Source organism: Dendroctonus ponderosae, unplaced genomic scaffold (assembly GCF_020466585.1).
Source record: "Dendroctonus ponderosae isolate FM_Combo_2020 unplaced genomic scaffold, Dpon_F_20191213v2 Dpon_F_20191213_6, whole genome shotgun sequence".
Lineage (NCBI taxonomy): Eukaryota > Metazoa > Arthropoda > Insecta > Coleoptera > Curculionidae > Dendroctonus > Dendroctonus ponderosae.
In genome coordinates this window covers 5271209-5296796 of record NW_026018814.1, presented here as the reverse complement: position 1 = coordinate 5296796, position 25588 = coordinate 5271209, and the positions used below count along the sequence as shown (strand labels likewise).

The following is a 25588-nucleotide window of genomic DNA, read 5'->3' as shown; positions in this document are numbered from 1 at the left end:
ATGAATTTAAATTAAATATGAAAAATGATAATAAAAAATTGGAAACTGGTATCGAATACAACAATCACGTCGGCGTTGAAAAACGACAAAACTCTGATGGTAAGTAAAAAAGTAGTTACACCAATAGTTATTGGTGCAACAACTTCAAGACAATATCTAATATGGATGCTAAATACAAGTGAAAAAGAATATCATAAACATGTTTTCCCGAAATGTTTTTTCTGGAAAAAAATACCTGCGGCACAACATTTTGAAAGCTAATAGCTTGATTTTTATATGCTCCTAAATGTGTATGCTTTGTCAGTGAACTCTTCACATTTAAAAAGTAAAAATTTTAAAACATCGTTTATTTCATTACGTTTCGGCGAGAGAACAGCGCCATCATCAGATTTAAAATTTTACGCAAACTGCAAACACCAATTCACAATTAAAATATGTATAAAAATTATAATTTACAAAGTGTTAAAACATTCATCAGTTTTTGAGGGAAATACATTTGCCAAACCCTAATAAAGCCATAAGTATGGAACAGCCGGTACACTATTGATAAATTAAAACTATTTCTGTTTATCTCAATACATGCATACCACTCTCGCAAATGTAGAAAGTAATTCAGACAAACTCAATGTTTTCAAGAAAGCAAAGACCTAAAAGGACGTTGATTTTTACCAATCATGAGGTAAGTTTTTTTGCCTCAAAATCTGATGAATGTTTTAACACTTTGTAAATTATAATTTTTATACAACATGTTTTAATTGTGAATTGATGTTTGTAGTTTGTGTAAACTTTTAAATCTGATGATGGCGCTGTTATCTCGCCTAAACGTAATGAAATAAACTTGTTGTTGTAAAAATGTTTCAAAATTTTTACTTCACACTTTGACAGACCCAGGAAAGATAGGAATATCTAATCTAAAAGTAGTTAATAATGTATTGTTCAGCATGTGTAATTCCCCACTCTAAGAAAATGTATGAGCATGCATTCTTCCTTACTATCTTTTTCATTGCTTTAAAGTTAGTTCAAACAAAAAATGTTGATTTCTGGAAATAGCTAGTAGTAGTGAATTAATGCTAATAAAAACCTGAAAAACAGTTAAAAAAATCTAAGTTTTCTTTTATCCAAAAGTAACTGATCGTGGTATGCGGTTTTAACAATATTCCTAAAACTCATTTTGTCGTTAAAATCCGCAATATTGTGTGTACTCAACCAACTTTATATCTTGTATTACTTTACTATTATTACTATTATCAATTGCAGTAGCATATACTTTATTTAGTGCTGTCTTCCGCAGACTATGGCATGGATGTTGATGATAATAAGCTAATGTCCGAAATGATAGCCGATGCTACCACTATGTTCATTAAGCAAGATATGAAGGAATTAAAGAAAACCACCGTAGAAGAATTGAAACGTTTTGAGAAAGAGAAACTCTTTAGCAAAGCAGACGAACTGTTGAGTAGCGAAAAGTCGCTTCTTACCAAACCCACGACTACAGTTGAAGCTGAATATCTAGAAGCTGTAAGTGAAGATAGCGATAATTTGAGCCTTGGTGCCGGTTATGATGATGTAGTTAGCGTTGGAGTAAATCAAGATGATTTGCCGGGTGACGAAGTAAACGATTTGTACATACGCATTTTGAAAGCTGTATAAACTGCTTAGCATTTTAGATGTCTCAAGTACGCGACGATGACATGCTTAATAAAGCGTCCGCTATGGTAGAAGCTGATCTGACTACTGAGGATTCCAGTGAAGCAAAGGCACTTTTCGCCGCTGCAGATGAGTTGTTAAATGACACAAGCAATTGGGATTCTACAAATAGAGGCACTCAGCCGACAAATCTTACAGCTACTTCTGCGGTCCAGCCGCATTCGGTAAATTGCGGACTTTAAAATATACGAAATTATACTTATACTAGTATTTTAATCAGGCTGAAGATATTTGCGAAGTCCAAACTGTAGTACCACAATCCGGAGTTAATAATTCTTCTGTGGTAACAGAAGCATCAACAAGTCACTCAAATAGAGCGAGAAGAGATGATGCAGCGATAAGATCAACGCATATATGGGAAGAGTTTGATTGGCCAACCAGGAGAAAAAAAGGTGAACTCATAGGCAAACATTTTCGATCATCATTTCGGATATTTATTAATTGCGTTGATAATTTCAGCATTTTTCGAAATAATGAAGATTCAATCACTTCTAAAAACTTTTACTGAAACTAATCTAATTTATTCTTTGGAGTTTTTCTGATAATTATTATTTAATAAACACGTTTCTGTCGGTTTTTAAACGTGAAAGCTTTGAGTATATAAAAGCTTTCCGGTTAATAAAGCATTTAGCAAATTTTGATAAAATAAGGAATCTTTATCAAGATATCAATTATTTGCTATTATTTTCATGCACGGTATTCTGTTATTGTGGCAATGGCAATGGTATTTTTGCATATAATTTTTTGCAACGCTTGATTCCTAATAGAAAAATTTGACAGCTCAAAAAATCTCTTCCGCCTTTAGCTCTAAACCCCATTTAATGATAGTCTTGTTTCAGATTCCTTATTTTAAAGTCCTTTTTTGCTGTCAGCTTTTTCTCAAAAACAAACTTGTTCATTTTTGGCAAGTAAAATTAAATAACGTAATTTATGAAAATGTTAAAATTCGTGTACAGTGGAAAGTTAACCAATGTCTTCAAAGGTAAGTAATATCAAAGCTCACAACTTACAAGGTAACATTTAAGACAAGCTTTAATTGTGTGCTAAAAATACCATTAGCCAGAGCTCAATAAAATTATGCCATGTTTCAAAAGCCACTCATTGAAATGTTAGAAACGTGTTATTTTAAATGTTACTTCTATCCAATTACGATTTATATAATCAACTGAACGTTTTTAGAGGCCAATTCAACAACCTCTGCTTCATCTGAACCCAGTCGAACTGAAGCCGTTATTTACACCACATGTGAGTTATGTAAGGACGAAGATTTATATGTGCCTGGAAAAGAAAAGTTTGATAATTTTACCGTTGAGAACACCACAGCTTCAAACTCAGAAAGCAGTGAATTCTCTTTGTTGTCAACTGAAAGTTCATCGCAAGGCACATCAGAATCATCCGAAATTTCATCGCACATTACTACGACTCCTAGCGAATATTCTTCGTCTTCCAAAAATTTAGAAGAGTCATCTACGCTCTCAGTAGGACAATCTGAAATAAGTGAATCATCAAAAGAGACGACTTTAAATAGCGAAACAACTGAAACTTCCGAATCATCAGCTACTTCAGAATCATCAGCTACTTCAGAATCATCAAATACTTCAGAATCATCAAATACTTCCGAATCATCAAATACTTCCGAATCATCAAATACTTCAGAATCATCAAATACTTCCGAATCATCAAATACTTTAGAATCATCAAATACTTCAGAATCATCAAATACTTCAGAATCATTAAATACTTCAGAATCATCAAATACTTCAGAATCATCAAATACTTCAGAATCATCAAATACTTCAGAATCATCAAATCCTTCGGAATCTTCAAATACTTCAGAACTATTAAATACTTCTGAAACAGCTGAAACTTCAGAATCATCAGAGTCTTCAAGAGCGTCAAATGAAAATTTAGAAGAATCGATTGCAACGGCTTTAAGCACAGAAACATCAGAAACTAAATCTGGACTTCAATCTGAGTCCACTACAAATGAACTATCTTCGACTGAAGTTGCATCAACTGAAAGTTTGGGGAACGTTTCTGACAACTTATCTGAATCACCCACAGTTTCATTGGAAACCGAATCTGCAGAATCGTCTGCGTTATCGCAATTAACCGAAACTGGTTCAGAAGAATCTGAAAATGCCACAGAAACCACTCAGCTTTCCGCTGAGAATGGAGCAGAGCCAAGTACAAAATCTCTAGAAGGCTCTGAAGGTTCAACAGAAAGCAGTTCTCTAGCCATATCCACAGAATTTAATGAATCGACTACAGAAAACATTGCACAACCCACTTCACATTCATCAGAATCTTCGGTAGGCAGTACAATTAGTAGCGAAACGCATTCTTCATCTGACGTAGGAGTAACAGAAGGATCAAGCCAAGTGACAACAGAAAGCAGTTCTCAAGCCATATCCACAGAATTTAATGAATCGACTACAGAAAACATTGCAACCTCAGTTAGTACTGAAGTAACAGAAACTGGTGAAGCAAATGGTGATACTGAAAAATCTAGTATCACCAGTGTAGTAAGTGAAATTAATGAAGAGTTAAAGAGCAGCGAGCAATCGTCTTCAGAAAGTTTTGCATCTGAAGAAGAAACTGCTTCAGTCTCAAACCAGGAAACTACATTATTGTCAACAACTGAAGAACCTGAAACTGAGAAAAACGAATCTTCTGCTGCTTCCGAAGTTGAAACTGCTTTAAGCAACCAAGTCAGTTATTCTCAATCTCCCTCTACCGAAATCGTAGAATCCGAGTTGTGTACACTATATTGTGAACTAGAACCGTCCACAACTGTTTCGAAGCCTTTATCTACAGGAAACGAACAATTTCCAAGCAGTGCTGAAGTAGAACAGACTACCAACAATGACGAGTATTATGAAGCAGAAGATGAAGGTGAAGAAAATACAGCCCTACCACCTGAGTCACCGAATACGGAATTTGTGGGTTTGGAAGTACTTCCCAACACGAAAAAAGTCTTAAATATCGCTCGTCGTACTGGGCCCCACCACTACACAAGAGTTTTAGAGGAACATACAATCTACAATGAAGATGATGAAGTAGTCGGTGTTACAAACATTTCAAAACTGGTTTATATTTCTGGCGAAGAATGTAAGTATAAATGTAGCTTGATTACGGAAAAGCATTTAAAGTGTATTGCTGTTGGATATTGAGGATATTAATAGGGCAAGGATATTAATATATTGTTTTTACTTTCCAGTTTACGGACCAACATTAGAAGAAAATGAGGGTAAACACACTAAACCGAATGCGGCAGAAGAATTTTATAGCACTGAAACTGAAGAGGACGAAGAAACCAGCGTAAAAAATAAAGGGGAAAATCAAACAAAATCTACCAATGAAAATCAGTTTGAAGCAACAACTATCACATCAGAACTAGAAAGTACGAAACTTAGCGAAATACCTGAGCAGGGTTCTTCAGAAGAATATTCTAGTGCAACAGAGAAAGCAGACACTATACAGACACACACTTTATCAACATTATCATCTTCTGCTGAGGATATCACAAGTTCCAATATTGAATCCACAAACATTCAAGAATCTACTGAAGCTGGAGGAACGTTGAACAGTGAAAATACTCAAACACTCAAACAAGCTTTAACATCTGAAGAGTTTAAAAGTTCAAATGTTTCTCCTATAGAAAGTTCAAGTAAAGTCGGAGAATCTCCAACTACTAACGCGGAAGTTGCATCCCATTTATCAACATTATCCTCTTCTGCTGAGGATATCACAAGTTCCAATATTGAATCCACAAGCATTCAAGAATCTACTGAAGCAGGAGGAACGTTGAACAGTGAAAATACTCAAATTCGAAGTGAATCACAAGAGTCAACAAGCACGACACTCATAGCTTCTTCCTTGGAAACCACTGTTTCTGATTCAACAGAGGCAAGCATCATGGAAGGTCAGACAGTTATAGTGCTTGAAAAAGATAACTCAACTAGCATATGTGAGCTGTGCAATATGCAGGAAAATCAAAAATTTTCTAATAACTCACTTGAAGCATCCAATAACACTCGTTCAGATGCTGGTACAGAGGAGTCTAATGAGACATCAAAAATTGGTTCCAGTATGTCAACAGAATTAACACAGACAGTTGAGAATATAACACCAGAAATGTCTGAGAGTGGTTTTATTAGCTCCACAATTGAACTATCAGAAAATTCGTACGAATCTGATGCTACGGCGACTGAAACACAATATTCGAATATTTCGACTATTAACAATGGGAGTTCAATTGAATCAGGTGTTGAGGAAGCATCTATTTCATCCTCACTGGAAGTTGGTACTTCAGGCATTACTACTAGCACAGAAACTGGAAGCGCATTAGAAGGATTATCTCATGCGGAATCTGCAACCTCTTCAGAAGAAGCTGGTACTTCATTAGCAGCTAATTCTGATGAATCTGACAATACTACGAGCACAGAAACTGAAAGCTCATTAGGAGGATTATCTCATGCGGAATCTGCAACTTCTTCAGAAGAAGTTGGCACTTCATTAGCAGCTAATTCTGACGAATCTGACAATACTACTAGCACAGATACTGGAAGCTCATTAGAAGGATTATCTAACGAAGAATCTGCAAATTCTTCAGAAGAAGCCGGTACTTCATTAGCCGCTAATTCTGACGAATCTGACAATACTCCTAGCACAGAAACTGGAAGCTCATTAGAAGGATTATCTAACGAAGAATCTGCAAATTCTTCAGAAGAAGCCGGTACTTCATTAGCAGCTAATTCTGACGAATCTGACAATACTACTAGCACAGAAACTGGAAGCTCATTAGAAGGATTATCTAATGAAGAATCTGCAACTCCTTTAGAAGAAGCCGGTACTTCGTTAGCAGCTAATTCTGACGAATCTGACATTACTACTAGCACAGAAACTGGAAGCTCATTAGAAGGATTATCTAACGAAGAATCTGCAAATTCTTCAGAAGAAGTCGGTACTTCATTAGCAGCTAATTCTGACGAATCTGACATTACTCCTAGCACAGAAACTGAAAGCTCTTTACAAGAAGCTTCTGATGAGGAATCTGCCACTTCTTCATTAGACGTTGGCAGTTCATTAGCAGCCAATTCTGCAGAATCTGACATTACTCCTAGCACAGAAACTGGAAACTGATTATAAGCCACAAGACAACAAGAAATCTCTTCAAGTTCTTTCCAAGAAGAAAGCAATGAGTTTGAGCACATGTTAGCAAATTAATTTTCTCCAGAGGCTTCCGATATATATTCACTTGAAAATAATAATCCAACGCTCAAATCTCTAGCAGCATCTGAAACTTCAATTAACAAGAATGTTCTATAGATTCTGCATACCTTACGCTTACATCTGAACTAAATTTTGGAAATATTCATAATTTGACTGTAGGAATGGAATCTACCAATTTGCTAGAAAAGTCGACAATTTGTTCGGCAACAATTGAGAAACGTTGATGGGCTGATGATATTATCAACTTTAATGAACATACTACAGTGACAATGTGTGAATTACCTATGTGATAGTGAAACGGATTAGTAAAAGTTACATAAATGCTTTACTCGCTAGATTGTTTGTATGGAAATATGTTTCTAAAACATCACTTTCAATTTGTATTTATTTGTAATATATTAGATAGTTTTTACTGATGTTCAATTTTCTTCACATAAATAGCTGGGGATTTTAAAAATATAGTCATTTCAGATTTTATCATTACAATATTTATACAGAATTATTTGCGGTAGGTTAGTCAGAACAAATAAACCAACCTATACTTCTGCTACGGAAGAAGAAAAAATGCCCAGCTTTTTGAACTCCTTGAGTGAGGAGCAGAGCACAAGTTCAAGTATTTTACAATCGATGTCGGAGATATTTTCTAACCCCAGTAGTGAAGAGCGTTTTGAAACATTTACTGAGACCTTCCAACCTTCATCCGATTTTCAAATGAGTACAAATACCTACAGCAATGAAGAATCAGACACTGTTAAAGGTATAATTAATTGAAAACTCCAAATGATTCTACAATAACAATTTATTTGGTGTTTAGATCAAACTAGTACTGCTATAGCCGAAGTAATTAGTTCTACAGTTTACTCTGTGCAAGGTGTAGCAAGGTTTTCAGAACGCTATAAAAATAACAGAAGTAAATTTAAGGAAGATTTTAAATTTCTATGCGACCCATGTCCGAGAAAATCAGCTCTTAGTGCTACTTCTTCTCAAGGTGAAACTGAAACTAGCGAATTTCACTCCGTAAACCAAAAGTCAACACAAGAGGGGGAACATGCATCTATTTCCGTGCCAAATGAAATTTATACAGAAGCTTCAAACAGCCAATCAAAATTTGAAGATTTTACAGCTGAAGCAGCTACTGAATCTGAGAAAAGGAAGTTTAGTTCTGTGCCATATGAAGAAGAAGCTACTACACAACAAGAGAAGACAACAGCATTAACGAGCAATGAATCAAGCGGGATTACCGCCACAGAGCAAGAAAGTTCAATTTTTTCAAATACAATCACAGAATTGGTTTCTTCTAATAATAACCAAGAATTATCGTCTGAAGAAGAAAGTGTTTCTTATGACTCTACAGAGCAAACCACTAAACTGTTGCCTACAGCAGCTGAGGGAGAACCCTCGTTAGAAACCGAAAGTGAAAGTTCCATATCAGCCGCTGAAAATTATGGGCCCATTACGAAAAGCCCTGATCAAAATACAGGCTTAGAAGAAGAAACAATAAGTTCAACAACATTTGAAACGAGTATGGGGATATCTTCGAATCACGACCAAGAGGTCAATTCAGAAAGAAATAGTACGGTAATAAATGAATCAGTTTCAAAGGATAACCATGCATCAAAAACAAGCCCGTCTGAATCTGATGAAAGCAACCTACGTTCTATGAGTTATAATCAAGAAACACTTTCACAAGAGGAATATACAACCTTTATGAACAATGAAGCAAAAGAAAGTACGGAATCAGTATTTACAAATAGAGAAAACATTAAAAGTCCTTCGGATCATAATCACGAAACTTCTTCAAGCATTATACAGGCGATTTCCGAATCTTCCAATATAATGACAGAGTCAATTCCTGCAAGTGCTAATCACCAATTCGTTTCAAGAAAGCCTGAGCAGGAAACAACACTAGAAGAAGAAATTACAAGGACCGAGGTGACAAACTTAGAAAACGAAAATGTATTTTCGTCTATTGAAACTGAATCGAGTACAGTTAATACTATGAATCGAGACCAAGAATCTACTTTACACAACGAAAATACGGAATTTACAGAGGATATTGAAAGAATTTCAATGCATTATAGGCAACAACTCACTATAGAAGGAGGAGATGTTTATTCGGAAAAGGGAAATACATTACTTAGTGAATCAGCTTCAAGGGCCACGGTGAAAGAATTTGGCAAATCAATCCAAACTGAAAGTGTTACAAATTCAGCAGTTGAAATGCAGACTGTTCTGAGATCATTAACCACAGAGGAACAAAATAAACCGAATTATGAAGTTCCCACTATAGAGTACGTTTCACAATCAACTGAAATAAGCGTAGCTTCAAAGAAAGAACAAGACAGAAAACACAAAATGTCCCAAGAGCAATATAAAATCGATTATCAAAAATATGTTTGCGATCCTTGTCCCAGAGCTAACAGATTTCTCAAGAAATTTAGACACCATACAGTCAAAGATGAGTATTTTCCTACACACTTTGAGTCCAGTACACATGCTGCAAAAATTAGTGATATTGTTACGCAACAACCACCGATTATTCGGAATAAGTTGACTGACTATCAGCAAGGAATTACTAGAGAGTTTCTTCATAATCCAGCAGAAGGCGACATTGACAATCGACTTGAAACTCAATTAGCTACTGAATTTGGAGAGTCTCATACTAAAAATATGCAAGAACAAGCATCTACATTCGTCAAAAAAGTTTCTTTAGAATCTGATGAACAATCTGAGTCTGAATTGAATGCTTTTACTGAAACTTTAAAGTTAATATCAGGAACGTTAGTTGAAGCCAAGGAAATCAATAAAGGTGATGTTTTTACTGAGTTACCTTCTGAAGAGTCAAATGAGGAGAGCACGAAAAACGGAGGTTTTGAAGCTGGCCAAGGCACGGCTGTAATAAGTCCATTGCAACCACTTTTTGCATCTGAAGAATTACGAACCAGGATGCTTGAAATAACAACAAAAGAGACTGATGAGTCAGGAACATCTCATATATCTGCTCATATTCCTCTGTTCCAATATTCACAGGCATCTCTAGTTACAGAAGCTGAAGAAATGTACAGCAAAGCTGCGAAAAAAACTTCAGAACAGCTAAGCGAAAATTCGGAAGAAACGAGTTCTAATACTGAAATGCTTTCTGACCTAGAGCGAACAAGGGAAGTGGAAAATGAAGACCAAACAAACCATGCGTTTGGTATGCATCGTACTGAAAGCACCGGTGAAACTGATTTTGGGCATTATTTTGGACGTGGTACGTTGAGCAAGGAAGAAATTGGGCAAATCGTCGAAGGTGTTAATTTATCGCTTACAATTCAAATGCCTATTGAGACAGATATATTATCAACTAGTACTACCCGAAAAAGCGTTTATCAAAAAGGCGCTCCTCTATCATCTATGAAATCAGAGGATGAATTTTTTACATCAAGCGAAGTTCCAGTACATTACGTCTATATTTTCGCAGAAAACTGTACTCAGCCGGAAACAACGTCTTTTCAGAAGGAAGATAAGTTTGCTCATACGCGTCTTTTCACATCTAAAACAGCCACTGAACCACATAACTTTGGTGCAGGGACTGGCGTGATTTTGCACTTAACATCAAGCAAAACTGGACAATCTAAAGCGGCCGAAAATAAAGAAAATGCAGTTACGTATGAGATCACTAGTGAAAACACCACTGAACATACTAAAGCTTCAAAAAGTGCGACCGAGAAAATTACAATCACCGAATCTGCATTTCAACCTTCTGAAGAATCTGAGTCCATAACCTCGGAACACCCCAGGAAAACAAATTCTGCTGAAGAGTTAGAAGAGGAATACTCAAAACAACAGTTTAATTTTAACATTTCGTATGAGATCACTAGTGAAAACCCCACTGAACATACCAAAGCTTCAAAAACTGCGACCGAGGAAATTTCAATCACTGAATCTGCATTTCAACCTTCTGAAGTATCTGAGTCCATAACATCGGAACACGCCAGGAAAACGAATTCTGCTAAAGAGTTAGAAGAAGAATACTCAAAACAACATTTCAATTTTAAAATTTCGTATGAGATCACTAGTGAAAACCCCACTGAACATACCAAAGCTTTAAAAACTACGACCGAGAAAATTACAATCACTGAATCTGCATTTCAACCTTCTGAAGAATCTGAGTCCATAACATCGGAACACGCCACGAAAACAAATTATGCTGAAGAGTTAGAAGAGGAACACCCAAAACAAGATTTTAATCTTAAAAGTTCATCCTCACAAGAAATGGGTGCGGCAGGATCTCTTAATGAATCAGAGCGCGGAACCTCAGAGTTTATTACAAGCAAAAGTAAAACCCAAAATATTGCTTTGTCTACATCGGAAATCAAAACTGATCATTTACTTAGGTCAACAACGGAATTAGTAACAACTCAAAATGTCCACAGAAAACATACAAAAAGTAGTCAAGAATTTCTTACTGTGGTATCCACGACGGAAATCGAGAACAATCTTGTGGGGATGGAAACCACACCCTGCAAGTATTGCATCGAAAACGTTTCAAACCCTCATTCCAAACCTGTTCAATATTATTTCAGCAGCACGCCAACCGCACCCCCAATTACTACTCTCAACACAGAAACTCAATACGGAACTTTATCGGAAAAAACGGAACTTGAGAGAACCGAAAAATTATTCTCTACAAGTATTTTAGCAACATCAGAAAATATCGAGAAAGAGGGTGAGACCGAATATGAAACGGTTTCTGTATCCCAAACAGTTGATGAAGAGAAGGAATCTCAACTGGTACCTGCAGCAGGAACTGAAGAAGCGGCTACATCAGAGCAAGTTACCGAAGAGGAGGATAATAAAACCAGTAAAGGAATTTCGAGGGGAGAATTTTATGAATATTCAAAAAACACAGCTTCAAGTGGACATCATAAAGAAACCAATGAGTCGACAGCTGAAAGATTTTCTGAAACAAAAATCGATGAATTCACAGTTCACTCAGAACCGCAACTAGTGGAAGAAACCTATAATATCTCTAACCCTGAAAGATCTACAAGTGAATATAAAATAACTTTAACTTCATTGTACAACAATGATTACCGCACCTCTCCACCCATGGATGACAATAAACATGAGTCAAGCAAAAGAAAGGAAAGTTCTTCATCGACTGAATCAGAAGTCACCAGACAAGAAGTAAATGAAACGGATTCCGAAGAATCTACATCTGCAAAAGATACATTTGATAGAATAACTACCGAAAGCGCGAGCGGTGAAACTGAAGCCGTATCAGGTAAAGAAGAAGAAACATTTTCTAAATATACTGGCGAAGAAAACCATTCTGGATCTAGCATATTAACAAGCTTTCCCACTGAAGGCCTCACTAAAGAAACTGCTACTGGATCTGAAGGAAACTTTGAGACAATTTCAGACGGCAACGAAAGTAAAAGTACTACGATTGCTCCACAAAGCGCGCAAATGAGTACAACAGAGCAGAAGGGAAAACTTGCCTCAGAAATTAATGCGGAATCAGAACAAATGGATACCGATGGTTCCAATGTACAAGAAACTGATGGTATTAAATCTAATAAACCTTATAATCAAACTATGCAGGAATCGGAAACTGAAATGATGGCGAATAGCGAAGAAGAAAGCATTACCAGATTTCAAACAGACCAAATATTAACAGTTTCTCCGGTTTCTACGTTAGCAAACCATATGCATGGAAAGTCAAGTGAGTAATTGAGTATGGTGTTTTATCTGAATATATTGGGAGCTCTAAAATGATGCGCAAAACATATAAGGGTTTGCTCTACATCAAAAGCTATGGTTTGAAAATTATCAACTTTCTAATAAAAACATATTATTTATATTTAATATTTGTTTGTTATTTTACCTATTACATATTTGCAGTATTTTGATCACAATTTTTGTATGTATAGAAACAGGTTTACTTTACTGACCTAATCAATGTAGAAATTACGTTTTCCGCTTTACACCTGTTACTTTCGGCGGCAATTTTTGCAAACCAACTAACCTAATCTAACCTAGCGTGTATTTTGAAATGGACAATTTGAAAGTGAAATACTTGCCACTGTCACTTTGAATAACATGCGTTTACAATTATTTTACATTTTTTTATATTCTACAATATAGGCCCTCTAGCAATGGGCGGTGAACCTGACAGAAATACAACTGAAAATGCTGAAGATACGGTTGAAACTAGTAAGTTTTTTAATCCCATGTTTCAATTTAAGAATCTCAATTTTTTGTCTTAATTTCATTTATAGCATCAGAAAATGTTGAAAAATCAGAGGCGTATAGCCAAAGTGAAATTTCGGACACAACGGCTTTAAGCAATGACGAAGAAACGAGTGTGACAATGGAAAGTGATGAGGGCTTGGCTTCAAACGATGATACAACAGAATTAAATACCGAAAGTGCTTCTTTAACGGAAGGAAATAGTAAGCAGGAACTTAATTCTGAAACACAAGAAGGTTTTACGCATACCACCACCGTTCGTGAAGGCACTGAGGCGACGGAAGTCTCAGAATTAAGCGAAGTAGCTTCGGAAGGTAGCGATGCTACAACAGGTGAAAATACAGCTAGTTTAGAAGGAAACACATCGGAAGAGGACAATGCAACAAAAGTAGCTAGTAATGAAAATAAGAACTTGACAGATACATCTGAAGAATCTGGTGCTTTGCAAGAATTTACTACACATCTGTCCAGTGAAAACTCAATGGAAAGCGAACCCGAAGAGGTAACCAAAAATTCGCTTGAAAGTTCCGAAACTACAGAAGGAAAACCCGGAGAATCTTCGTTGGAAGAGTCGAAATCTGAAGAAAGCAGTTCGACTGAAATAAAAGAACTTACAACAAATGAACTGGGTCAGCGAGCAAGCTCAACTATAGTCGAGGGTTCTATAGGATCAGAAGTAAGCACTACTGAAAATATATCTGACCATTCGGAACTTAATACTAATGAAAGTACGGAAAGTGCAAATGTGTCCGATGGCAGTTCTCAGGGAATGAGCAATGAGTCGAAATCTGAAGAAAGTAGTTCGACTGAAATAAAAGAACTTACACCAAATGAACTGGGTCTGGGAGCAAGCTCAACTATATTCGAGGGTTCTATAGGATCAGAAGTAGGCACTACTGAAAATATATCTGACCATTCGGAACTTAATACTAATGAAAGTACGGAAAATGCAAATGAGTCCGGTGCTAGTTCTCAGGGAATTGAGCAAATCGAGTCTAGCACTACTGAAACCACTGGTAATACGTCTTCACACGACGAAGTGCCCAATGAAACTGGGTTAAATGAGAACAGTGTAAGTGAAAGCAATACAGGCCCGGACAATCAAGAATTTTCATCGTCTGAAAATATTTCCAGTAAATCCGCATCTGAAGAAACAGAACACGTAGAATCCTCTCATAATATAACTGAACAAACAGAGCCTGGAGAAAATAAGACATCTGAACCCAATGAAAATCTATCCAGCTCTGAACATTTCGCAAATCAAACGGAGCCTAGTGCAAGTGGCACACCGGAGGGTACTGAAAATGTGGCTTCATCTGCGCAAGTTTCCGATGAGGCGGAGTCTAGTGAAAGTAGTTCAACTGAAAGTACTGACAATTTACTTTCATCTGAACCTGCAAATGCATCTGAAGGAACTGAAAATGAAACTATATCCGAAGGTAAAGAAATACCCTCGGATATAGCTGCAACAGAGAGCAGTGAACACTTATCTTCATCTATCTCAACTGAAACTGAAACTGCGGAAAGAGATACATCTGAAGACATGGAAAACCTATCTTCTACCAGGCCTGGCTTAAATGGCACGGAACGGGAGGAGAGCTTTAATTCAGGAGCAAGTGGCATGTCAACTGAAATTAGTGAAGGAACGACCCTTTTACAGGAACTTGAAAATGCATCTCCTATAAATAATACAATTGAGTCGGAAGTAACAGGTGAAGGAAAAGGAAATACTTCCGGAGTACATAAAGAAGAACATTCTACATTGCCAGTAGAAGTAGAAGAAGGGACTCAGTCTAGCTTTGAAGAAAGTAGAACACACACTAAAGGCACAGTAGAAATATCGACTGGTCCTTACTCAGAGCAAGAAAGTCAATCTGTGAGGTCTTCAGAAATAACAGAGAAAAGATTATCTGAAAATACGGAAAGTATTAATGTTCCAGAACAAACCGGTCTCGAAGCTAGTTCCACTGAAGAAACTCATGAGATTCACAGTGAAAACGCTGTGAACGCTGCGTCTACAACAGAAGTTGAAAGCGGTCTTTTCGAATTTGGTTCATCCACGGAGTGCAAACATTGCCATACAACTAACAGCGAAACAAGTCCACACTCATATATGTCGAGCGCCAATATTGAAGTTGACTATTTGACTACTAGTTTAGTAACAAAAGAAAAAGAAGAAAATGAAGTTCAAAGAACCACATCGCCAGAAGAGAATGTGTCAAGACACGAAGGCAGCTCGCATGGATATATGGACTTAGAAACAGATTCTCCAACAGAAATAAATACTGTATCATCAACCCATCATCATCTGAAGCAAACAAAAGGAAGTGAAGAAACCCTTTTAACCACTACAGAAATAGAAAATGGACTGGTTGCAATGCAAACCACGCCTTGTGAGTATTGCACGCAAAGTGCTTCCGATCACCATTCAACAGCGAGTGCTGTAGAAACCGAAAGTCATTCAACCAGTCTATCCACTGCAACTCACGAACAAAGTCAAAAAGAAGTATTTGAACAGACATCTCAAACAGAAAATGAAATTGAGGAAACCTCGAAACTGGAACATGATTTGTATTCCAAAACAACTTTGCGCCATTCCACAAGTACATCAGCTACACGAGAAACGTATACTGAAGAGGAGGAAAAGGAGGAAGTCACTAAATTGCATTCGCATTCTACTATGGAAAAATTCGAAACAGAAAAAGAGTCAACACATGTCTCAAAAACAACTGAATACCCTACATTTTCCACTACAGAAGAAACTGAACCACCGGAGGAGATAGAGGAGCAAACAACAGTATCATTAGTTCATACTACCATACATACCGAGGAACCTACTACAAAGCAAGCAGCCATAACGAACGGAATTGAAAATCATACAGAAAAGATTCAAAAAATCAGCGAAAGCTCGACTGAAACCGTAACTCATAAGCCTGTTGTTTACGTCATAAACAACTCTAAAGGCAAATACAAAAAAATTAATGAATTGATGATAGAACAAATTATAAGCACTGGAGTTCCGAACGTAGAGTTACATGTGATAGACTTAAATGATGAAGAAGTTCCTAAGTCTCTAGAAACTATGCATAACCGAAGTTGGGATATTAATATTCCTCATCAAATCTGTAGCAAAGCAGACTTTGACTCTGAAAACAACTGTTTCTGTAATATCAACAGTTATTTGGATACATTAGAAAACCGGGTCAGCAAAAAAGAAGAAATCAAAGCAAAAAACAGCTACTGCAAATCGTTTTTCAAATTAACGAAAGGACTGAGCATAGAAAATTCTATAGAACCAATTAAGAGAAAGAGAAGAGGCTTAATTTACCTGGACGATAAGAAAAAGAAAAGTGATACTCTGAATTTCGATTCAATTGAAGGGATGTTTGATCAGAGCTTCAAGCTACCGATTTCAGGTAGGCACTGCTTTATTCAGAAACATGTTATATTAATTAGTTATCTTTTGTTTTAGAAGCCAATATGTTTTATTTACCAACAGAAACAGTTAATATTTTATGCAGCAACTCCTCAGCCGAACATCAGAAAGATGTTTCGTGGACTTGGTCGTTTTATCCAATATCTTCACCAAATGGTAAAAGTTGCATTCAAAGATGAATAGCTGTGCTAAAAATATGTTAGAGCAATATCATTTTAACACTGCATCTTATGAAATTTCGCAATCCGTCAGAAGTCTAGAAAACAGCTTTGCCATTGTGTATCTGAATTGAATTATCATGATTTTTGGGTTTCAGCCCAACTACTGCCTGAAAGAGGCTCCGAACTCGTAATCCATGACGGCCTATTGAAACACTCAGGAAACTATACATGCAAACATGAAAAAACCCACCATTTACCAGCAGCTGAACATTGGCATGAACTGGAAATGCTTACTTTTCCAATTTATCAAATCATACTGAACATCTACTACAAAATTAACGATTCCTGCAGTTTGCAAATTGGTGATACTTTATACGCATACTTGCCGAAAATTATTAGTCCATTATTATGTACAAAAGATGGTGAAGTGTGTTCTTTGGACATCGATAGACCAAGATGCTTAACCAGGGTGAGTTCGTAATATTTTGCTCATAGAAAAGATATGTGTGTTTTGAAACTGTTTTAAAACTTGATTATTGATTAGTTTCATACGTTATTCGTTATTGCAGAAGTTTACGTTATTACGTTTTGCATGTTTTGTTTTGTATTTTGTATATTTTCCAGCACGTTTTCAAAGAATTCCTTAGTTCTAGTAAAATGATAAAACTACTGAAACATTTCAGAATATTTTAACAATGTATCTGAGATGTTGCTGCTCTCAAAATGGCAGACCAATAATTTCTGAAGAAAAGTTCACGTTTTTACTGCATTTTATTTCAATTTAATTTACATTTCAGGAAGACGATAATTATTTTAATGTAACCATAAACGTGAAAACTATTTCCGACTTTGTCTTACGCTTTTCAACAACATGTGACATCAACTGCAAATTATCAGTATACGAAAATGTGGTTAATATGGTGTACAAGAACTCTGAAATGATTGTAAAACTTCCAGGTAGAAGCGTACATTATCGATGCTAATTTGATAATTAGATGCGTATTTTCAGTGTTATCTAAACTTGATCAATTGCACCAAATTGATTTCATTCCACACTTGAATGGGAAAGTCGGAAGTCCCGTTACTATTAAAGCACCTAAAGTTGTTGTAAATTGCGCAGCTGGATTTGGGTTGGAAAGCGAAAAGCAAAGAGTCTGTGGTAAGTAAATTCTGATTAAACAGTACTTATTCTTTACTTTATTTCTTCCGTTGTCATTAATAAATTTATGTTCCTAAACAAACTCGCCTAAGTTGAACTGAGACAAGTTCTTTAGGATGATCGGAGTCAACTCTAAGTGGAATTCTCATTACTCAAGCTTGTGTTATGGGTTGTCAGGACCTACATAAATGACTTCCGAGCTTAGATGAAGTTATTACAGAAATAGCCCGATTATTCCCAATAAATTCAAACGAGAAGATCACTTTAATTACTGCAATGAGTTGAAGTTGGACAAATTAAATTCTTTGCTCACTAAAAGTTGTATTTTTTGCAAGCGAGAGACTTATAATAACGACATCTGGATGTAACTGATTTTGAGTCCAGTAGACTACCGATTAAGCAGAGATGTTAGTAGTTTCATTCATAGCGGGTTCATCTGCTAGTTACTTTATCACATTTTTATCTACATTATTGTTTGTCATATAAAATTGGACAGTAAAAACTGAGTTCTATGCAAACTTAGGCACATTTTAAGTAAGGAATTTAAGTTGCAAGATGGTCACATATATAGAATAAAGTTAACGTAAAATTAACAATTGATCCTGAAGTTCATATAGTAAACTGTTCATGATATTAAATTTAAGAAAACGAAAATAAGAGGAACATTGAGAAACACACAAAAGACGTAAGAATAATACGTAATTAAGTCAGAGTGCGTTATATATGTGTGGGCCCATAATTGCTCGCAAAGCAAATTAAAAAAACTGAAGCTTGCTTCTAGGAACGCAGTATTCACGGTACTATCAGAACAGTTTCTTAAGATAAAAACCATGAAAAATAACATCACAAGATTTTTGCTTCTGAAAAAATTCGAAAAATTTAAGTATGATTACTTAAAATTGAACACCACTAGATCTTATCAAAGCTTTCCAAGTTACCAGAGCTTTCGCGTTTGATCTTTAAAGTTTAAAGCAAAAATTTGAGAATGAATTTTGTTGTAGTTGTATGTCCTCCGCAAACCTTTAGTCCAGATAACGCAGCATTTTGCACCAGCTGCCCAGGAGGGCAATATCAACCTGAAGCTGGATCGAAAACTTGCATTCAGTGTAATTCTCCGGTTGATGATAAGCTATGTCTACGAATGCTGGTAAGTCAAACGGAGTTTGCCAAATACTTTAATGGGTTTTTATACTTATGCGAACTTTTCCTAATTGAAAATATCGATGCTAAATTATTTATACGGTTTGTTTTATAAAAATTATCCTTTGATCACAAAGGTTTGGTTGGTAGTAACAATAGTTTTTAACTGAATATTGAAATATTAAAGCTACTTCTTTATATACTACTTTGGAAGTCGTGAGGCGTGACCGAGATGTGATCACTCATCCATTCAACTGTAGTTTTGCGGAAGAAATATTTTTTTAGAGAACGAATAAAATCTTATACAATATCTGCATTGCTCGCAAAAGGCCCACTTTCAATTGATTTTTTTAATATTTGAAGTTACTAAACGTTTCCTTGATCCTCAAATGTCGAATTGAATACTAACAATTTTGTTATAGAACTTTAAGACTATACTCGGCTTAGTATTACTGTTTAAGTAAATATCATTTTCAATCTAACGAATGAGTTAAGTGATAATCGAATTTTTATCAAAATTCCTTTTTTGTTTCAGTATACAAACACCAAGCTATTCAAAATCTATGTAGGTGTTGCATTTGCTGTAATCGTCTTAATGATTATAATAATCATCGTGTGGACAAGCGGATTTAAAGATGATTCCCATGTAGAAGATAGATATAAAGGATCTCTTAGACATAGAGCAGCTAGCAATAGAAAGGATATAGATTTGGAAACAGGCGTTAATGCCCCTTTACTCGGCCGTTCCCCCAATAGAGCAGCACCGCAACTTCCTCCACTCGACTTTTAAGAATCATTATATATATTTATTTATAAGTCTATTATTTTGTAAAAATAAATAAAGCTTTGATAATAGCAAGTAACTTGGAATTTATACCTTAGAGTTATTTATCATAACTCTACAAAGAGCAAATATTTTTTTAAAGTTTAAAGCAAATAAAAAAGTGCGAGGGACAAATGTTCAATTCAAACCACAATGACAATTCATACTACAAAAGTAAGAAAAATTATGGTTGAGAACTTGCAATTACATATCTGATTTATATGTCGTAAAAGTAGCGATTATTCCTGTTCGAAATGTATTTTTGCCTCATTTATTTAAAGCATTTGAAGTGCCTATGAAACTGCATAATAGTTCCAAGTATATGCCAGTTACATATTATCTGCAGGTTTAATTAGGCGCTTCTAAGCACAGGTTTGCTTCTAATTACTAGTTACCTGCCGCTTTTTACTCCAAACCTTTATTAGAAGCTTTAAGTTAATGTGAATTAATTTTCTGACAAAGAATGAGCTGGACCATTCTATGTTTTTTGAAAATGTTTAGTGTTTGTTTAAGCTCCTCGCCCGCTCATGCAGACACAGATATTTCGTTTTTGTTTGATTTTCTTCAACAGACCAATAGACCTAATTATGCTGTCCTTGAAAATGTATGCTGGAGTAAAGGTAATGTTGCAAATATAAATTAAAACCGTTTCTATTGGATAAGTTAATGCTAATTAATTTTTGTTGGCTTCTAAAATAATTAATATATGCAACGCGCTCATATGTTGACTTTCTGATAAGTCTCGTTACAGAGGAAACTCAGAAATTGCATAGAAACCTGACAATGCAAAATTTCAAATGCAAATCTGTAGACGGCAATAGCACGATAATGACTGAACGGTATTATGAGCATTCCTACATTATACTTGTACATGTAGATTGCGATTTTGATACAATCTGGAAGCAGGTAAGTGGTTAGCACCGAAAACACCAATATATTATTACTTCCAGCGTAATAATCTTAAGAATCTTCGAACGCGTCATTTTTATTTCGAAAATGATAACTTTGGAACCTTTTGCTTGCAACAGCCTAACTAACCAATTGGATTAAAAAATCATTCTTTTTGCAACCTGAACCTTTATCCAATCATGAATTACATTAATCCAATATAAGAAAAAATATGAAACACATATTTCAAATATCTTTTGTAGCACTTATCATCAAGCTTGCATTTTCATCTGTTAAAGTGCGTCACGTTACAGTAAGTTTTATTAGTCATTTAATTATTTTAGGCTGCAAAGGGTTCCCTGACATTTTACCCTCACATTTGGATACTACTTGGAGACTTCGAGAAGATTAAAAAGAAAAACGTTCATATTCCTATGAATAGCCTTCTGCTCTCTTTAGTAAGAACAGCAAACTATACCAAACTTGAAACCGCGTATAAAATTAAAAAAACTGTTGACTGGTATATTGAGAGAACCGTAGGAAATTGGTCACCAAAGGTTGCAAAGTTTGATCTCGAAAAAGTTAACATATTTAAGGACAGAGGGAATTTCATGAAAGTGCCTTTGAGAGTAACATATATAATCACGGATAATAGTACGGTTAATCATTTTATTGATTACAGGTATGTGATTCAAAAAAATCAAAAAGAAGTAGCGTTTACTTGCTTGAATCAAAAATTTTGCTATCCAATCATCTAAGACAGAATATATGTATTATAACACCCATTATTCAGTACAGGTACACTTACGTCCGTATTTAAGGTGTATTGAACTTATAGGAATAAACATGTTGACAACCTTACCAAAATTAATTACGTGCTCTATATTTTAATATTTGATATACTAAATGCAACTCAAATTCGCCTCTTCAGCAGAGGGTGGGGATTTGAGAGTAGGGAGAACAATGGATCTTTTGCATCAGGGATGTTTCAGGATCTTGCAAACGATAGATCTGATATTGCAGGTATTTCTACTTTTTATTTTCTAGTGAGTAAAAGCCATTTGCACTTGCAAATATTTAAAAACGCATACATTTCATAATTTTAGTAAAAAGGTTGGTTTTAGGTACTCTTGCATTCACCCCATCTTCACGTTTAAAATACTTTCGATACATTTATCCGCCTGCAAAAGACATGGATATTTGCTTGGTGTTTAGAGCACCTTCTTTAGCGTATTACACCAATGTATTTGGTTTACCGTTCAATAACTGGGTATGGGTTGCATTAGGTTTACAGTTGCTCTGTGGATGTGTGTTGATTTTCATTATTTTCAAATGGGAATGGAAAGTCGCACAAGGAAGAAAGGAAAATGGACCATCTTTTCTGGATACAGCTATGATGCAGGCACGTCGATATTTATTTGTTGTAGAGTATGCCTTCTTGGACTTCAGATAGGATGAAACATTCCTGTTTGATTTAGTATGTTGGCACTCCCAAATGCTCTTTACAGGGTAATTTTGAGAAATACGCTAAAATCGATGAGGCTGATCGGAAAGAATTCTTAAAGATAGTGAACTACTTGCAACTTTACTATTTCAAACAATATTTCCTGTATAGTTCTGCAAATATTTACTTATAATTAGGGCGATTCAGGAGGAAATAAAAATAATTTAAAAATAGGTTTAAGAATTAAAAATCAGCTCATATGTATTGTACATACATCCAATATATATTTTTTTTATTTGTCATTGTAAAAATTTTTATTGTTAGTTTCTAAATTATAATTAATCTATCATTATGAATCATAATTAATCAAACGATCTATCGACCACGCACATACAATATCTAAAATGTTCATTTAATGTTTGTTTAAAATGTTCAGAGTAATGGAGTCAATCATTAGCTGGATTGCAAGATGCGCAAATAATAGCAAGATATTTAGTTCGTTGCGTCATATAAATCGATAAAAAAGTGTAAGCTATAAGAATGGTAAATTTACATTTCAAAATTAACCAGAGAGGTCTCTCAACATACGAAATATAAATGCAGTTTCTTTATTTTATGAGTCAAGCATTCGATTTAATACGAAGAGATTTGCTGCAAGCCTTAATCGAAATATTTAACAAAATAATATGTTTTTTCAAATATGCTTGATGATGAAATGATACAAAATGTACAAAAAATATTTCTCTTTATCCCACAATTCTCATTACGGAACTGAGTGAACTCAACACCTGGTAACAAACACACTTTCAAGAACATTGAGAGTTTAACATTTATACGATATAGTGATAGCAAACTTGGTGTTTTATAAGTGAAAAAATTATTTTTTTGACACACAAATTTCTAATTGTTATATAAATGTAATCTTCACGTAAACACAGCTATTGATGATTTGTTTCATTGCTGATAAATATATGATAATTTTGGAGACATCGACTGATCACTACTTGAAACCTTGCCACTATTCGACGTGAGAAAGAAAAATAGTTTTACCTCGAAAAAAAATGAGAACCGATTTGTATCTGCATTATGTCGAAAGGACCCTTCTAAAACTATCACACAAAGGGCTTTGTGAAAGAATAAAACATTCCCAGGAATACCGGTACCTACGTATCCAATTTTATACTCTGCAGCTGTAAAATGTTTCAAATAAACGAGTATATTTCGGTAACAGTTGACTTTTGAAACTTCCTAATAATAATGTTTGGATGCATCAAATTTTGTTGCAATTTACTAGAATATCCATCGAAATTGAGAGATTTATACCACTTCTGAGATTTATTGACTGCGTTGAGAACTCCAAGATGTTTTTATTTTCGATTCAATCCCTTAACGCCAAGTGATGGGTATGCATTGAATTGATCAAAAATCTTTCACTTTATAAAGAAATAGTACCATAAACCTTTCTAAAAAAAGTAATAAATATTTGTTGAAAAATGTAAATGTGTTAAAAAGTATGATGTTTTTTTATATTATTTTTGGAACTTTCAGATTGCCATAGCTTGCCAACAGGATTTTTTTCATGAGCCTAAAAGTATTTCGGGAAAAATGGCTACACTTTCCATTCTAATATTTTTCACCTTTATCTACACAGCGTTTTCCGCAAAAATTGTTTTATTTCTTCAACTGAGCACAAACAAAATTAACGATGTTGGGAGTGTGTATGCTGCAGGCTTCGATTTCGCTGTTGAGGATCAGCCTTTCAATCAATACTACTTCAAAGTAATAATAAACATTTTGGCAAAATATACTGAAGTTTTGTGTAAATACAACTTATATTTTTAGGGTCCCAGCGATAGAGCAGAAGAGCAGTTGAGAAAACAAATATACGAAAAGAAAATCCGACGATCGCATGGTGATCAATTTGTAAGTGCCGAAAAAGGAATTCAACTTGTTCGAGATACATTCTGTGCATTTCACGTCGAAAGGACAGTCGCCCATTATCTGGTCGACAAAACCTTCTCCAATAATCAAAAATGTTCACTGCGTTTTGTACGAAGCATTTTTAAGTCGGATATGCCATATTTATCTATTCCTTGGAACTCTTCTTACATAAAATATTTTATAATAAGGTTTGTATCTTTGAATATTTGACAACCCTTACAACATTGACTCGACTCGACTAAAGTCGACGGTGCTCACTTTTCGCCAAATTTTATTTTATTAGTCTCAATATACTGAACTGAATTGTAAAAGCATGTGTGTCAAATTGTTTGGAAAGGTCTGCAGAAGAGCTCAAAATAATGATAACAATTAGATTTTCAGAAAACCTGATTATGTGCAATTTAATAATAAATATACTGTTTGCAGATTTACTGAACCAAAAAACATCTTTACTTCCTCTCTCTATCTTACTTTACTAATCTTAAATTTACTGAACCATAAAATATATAAAAATATCAGAGCTTTTCCGACCAGATGCCTAATAGATGTAACGTATAAGTGTATAATCGATTTACTACCTGCTTAATTTCTTCAATTTCATTTGTACTTTAGTTTTAGGAGATTGGCAGAAACTGGATTACAAGACAGGGAATGTAAAAGGTGTTATGCCAAGAAACCCTCTTGCGAAGGAAAAGCCAACTCATTTGTCAGTGTTGGATTAATTGAAGCTTATTTCCCACTTCTTATTTTTGGTGTCGGCATATCGCTATGTATTTCAATTCTAATCCTTGAAAAGTTAGTTCACAAATATATAAAACTGCATTAAACTCAAATATGGATAGACTGTGTTATCGATAGTAGATGTTAGATAAGTAATAAAATTGCAAACATCATTAGAAAACGGCTTGTCTTTCTATTATCAAGATAATTTCCAACATGCCTTTTTTAATAGATACACCAAAATTTCGGTATTTATCTAAGTCAAGTGAATCTAAATAAAGGAATGTAAGTTAAGTGACTACACTTTAACTTTAAACATAATTACGATGTTTCCAACTGTTCTGTCGGTTGGCATTTAAAAAACAAATTAGCAATTGTGTTCTTATATATCTTCAATTTTAATAATTTCAAGAGCGTATTTAAAAATTGGTTTGGTGATCCCATTTCCCTTCGCTAAAGATCGAAAATAAAAGTGCATTGGTGCAGCTAAACCATTTTCGATAAGGCGACTAGACATTCATAAATGCTCCTTTCACATTTACCATCTGCTCCAGTATCTAATAATATATGATCATGCCGATGGTCTTTTCTTTATATGGAAATGTACTTTTATCAAATTTGTTCGTGTCGTTCCGATCTTCGAACTCACCTCAACTGAACTAAATGATTCACTCTTGTCTTGCGTCGTAAAATAATA

General features: G+C 35.1%; 3 protein-coding genes across 11 annotated transcripts; all 3 read left to right on the top strand.

The window, feature by feature from the left end:
• Positions 1-16: 16 nt before the first annotated feature.
• On the top strand, positions 17-19938 carry LOC109540430 (mucin-17). Of its 9 annotated transcripts, none has more exons than XM_048667370.1 (15): positions 17-99; positions 1292-1611; positions 1668-1871; positions 1928-2099; positions 7460-7699; positions 7757-10599; positions 10798-12652; positions 13075-13143; positions 13209-16595; positions 16652-16771; positions 16932-17245; positions 17574-17733; positions 17786-17935; positions 18937-19082; positions 19611-19938. In XM_048667370.1, the coding sequence occupies exons 1-15, from the start codon at positions 18-20 to the stop codon at positions 19863-19865; spliced, it is 10317 nt and encodes a 3438-aa protein (XP_048523327.1). In that variant the 5' UTR covers position 17; the 3' UTR covers positions 19866-19938. The 9 variants fall into 9 exon arrangements, with proteins under 9 accessions (XP_048523327.1, XP_048523325.1, XP_048523324.1 ...); XM_048667368.1 differs by having other exon boundaries at positions 7757-11453; positions 11514-12652; XM_048667367.1 differs by having other exon boundaries at positions 7757-11453; positions 11511-12652.
• On the top strand, positions 2605-7354 carry LOC125504831 (pneumococcal serine-rich repeat protein-like). The gene is made up of 3 exons (XM_048667373.1): positions 2605-2689; positions 2887-4818; positions 4928-7354. Exons 1-3 carry the CDS (start codon positions 2638-2640, stop codon positions 6850-6852), a joined length of 3909 nt encoding a protein of 1302 aa, XP_048523330.1. The 5' UTR covers positions 2605-2637; the 3' UTR covers positions 6853-7354.
• Positions 19939-20184: 246 nt separating the features above from the next.
• LOC109540576 lies at positions 20185-25072 on the top strand. Its single transcript, XM_019909006.2, has 8 exons — positions 20185-20518; positions 20650-20804; positions 21131-21468; positions 21625-21809; positions 21911-22237; positions 23765-24009; positions 24073-24359; positions 24784-25072. Exons 1-8 carry the CDS (start codon positions 20362-20364, stop codon positions 24995-24997), a joined length of 1908 nt encoding a protein of 635 aa, XP_019764565.2. The 5' UTR covers positions 20185-20361; the 3' UTR covers positions 24998-25072.
• Positions 25073-25588: the final 516 nt, after the last annotated feature.

Bases quoted from the DNA above. Each gene is read 5' to 3' on its own strand.
- LOC109540576 (XM_019909006.2), top strand. From the start codon at position 20,362: ATGAGCTGGACCATTCTATGTTTTTTGAAAATGTTTAGTGTTTGTTTA. The intron at 22,238-23,764 runs AGGATGAAACAT...TTTTATATTATT, and splicing joins TGCCTTCTTGGACTTCAGAT to TTTGGAACTTTCAGATTGCC. The intron at 24,360-24,783 runs GTTTGTATCTTT...TTTGTACTTTAG, and splicing joins ATAAAATATTTTATAATAAG to TTTTAGGAGATTGGCAGAAA.
- LOC125504831 (XM_048667373.1), top strand. From the start codon at position 2,638: ATGAAAATGTTAAAATTCGTGTACAGTGGAAAGTTAACCAATGTCTTC. The intron at 2,690-2,886 runs GTAAGTAATATC...GAACGTTTTTAG, and splicing joins GTTAACCAATGTCTTCAAAG to AGGCCAATTCAACAACCTCT. The intron at 4,819-4,927 runs GTAAGTATAAAT...TTTACTTTCCAG, and splicing joins TTATATTTCTGGCGAAGAAT to TTTACGGACCAACATTAGAA.
- LOC109540430 (XM_048667365.1), top strand. From the start codon at position 18: ATGAAAAATGATAATAAAAAATTGGAAACTGGTATCGAATACAACAAT. The intron at 13,144-13,208 runs GTAAGTTTTTTA...TTTCATTTATAG, and splicing joins TGAAGATACGGTTGAAACTA to CATCAGAAAATGTTGAAAAA. The intron at 19,083-19,610 runs GTAAGTCAAACG...TTTTTGTTTCAG, and splicing joins AGCTATGTCTACGAATGCTG to TATACAAACACCAAGCTATT.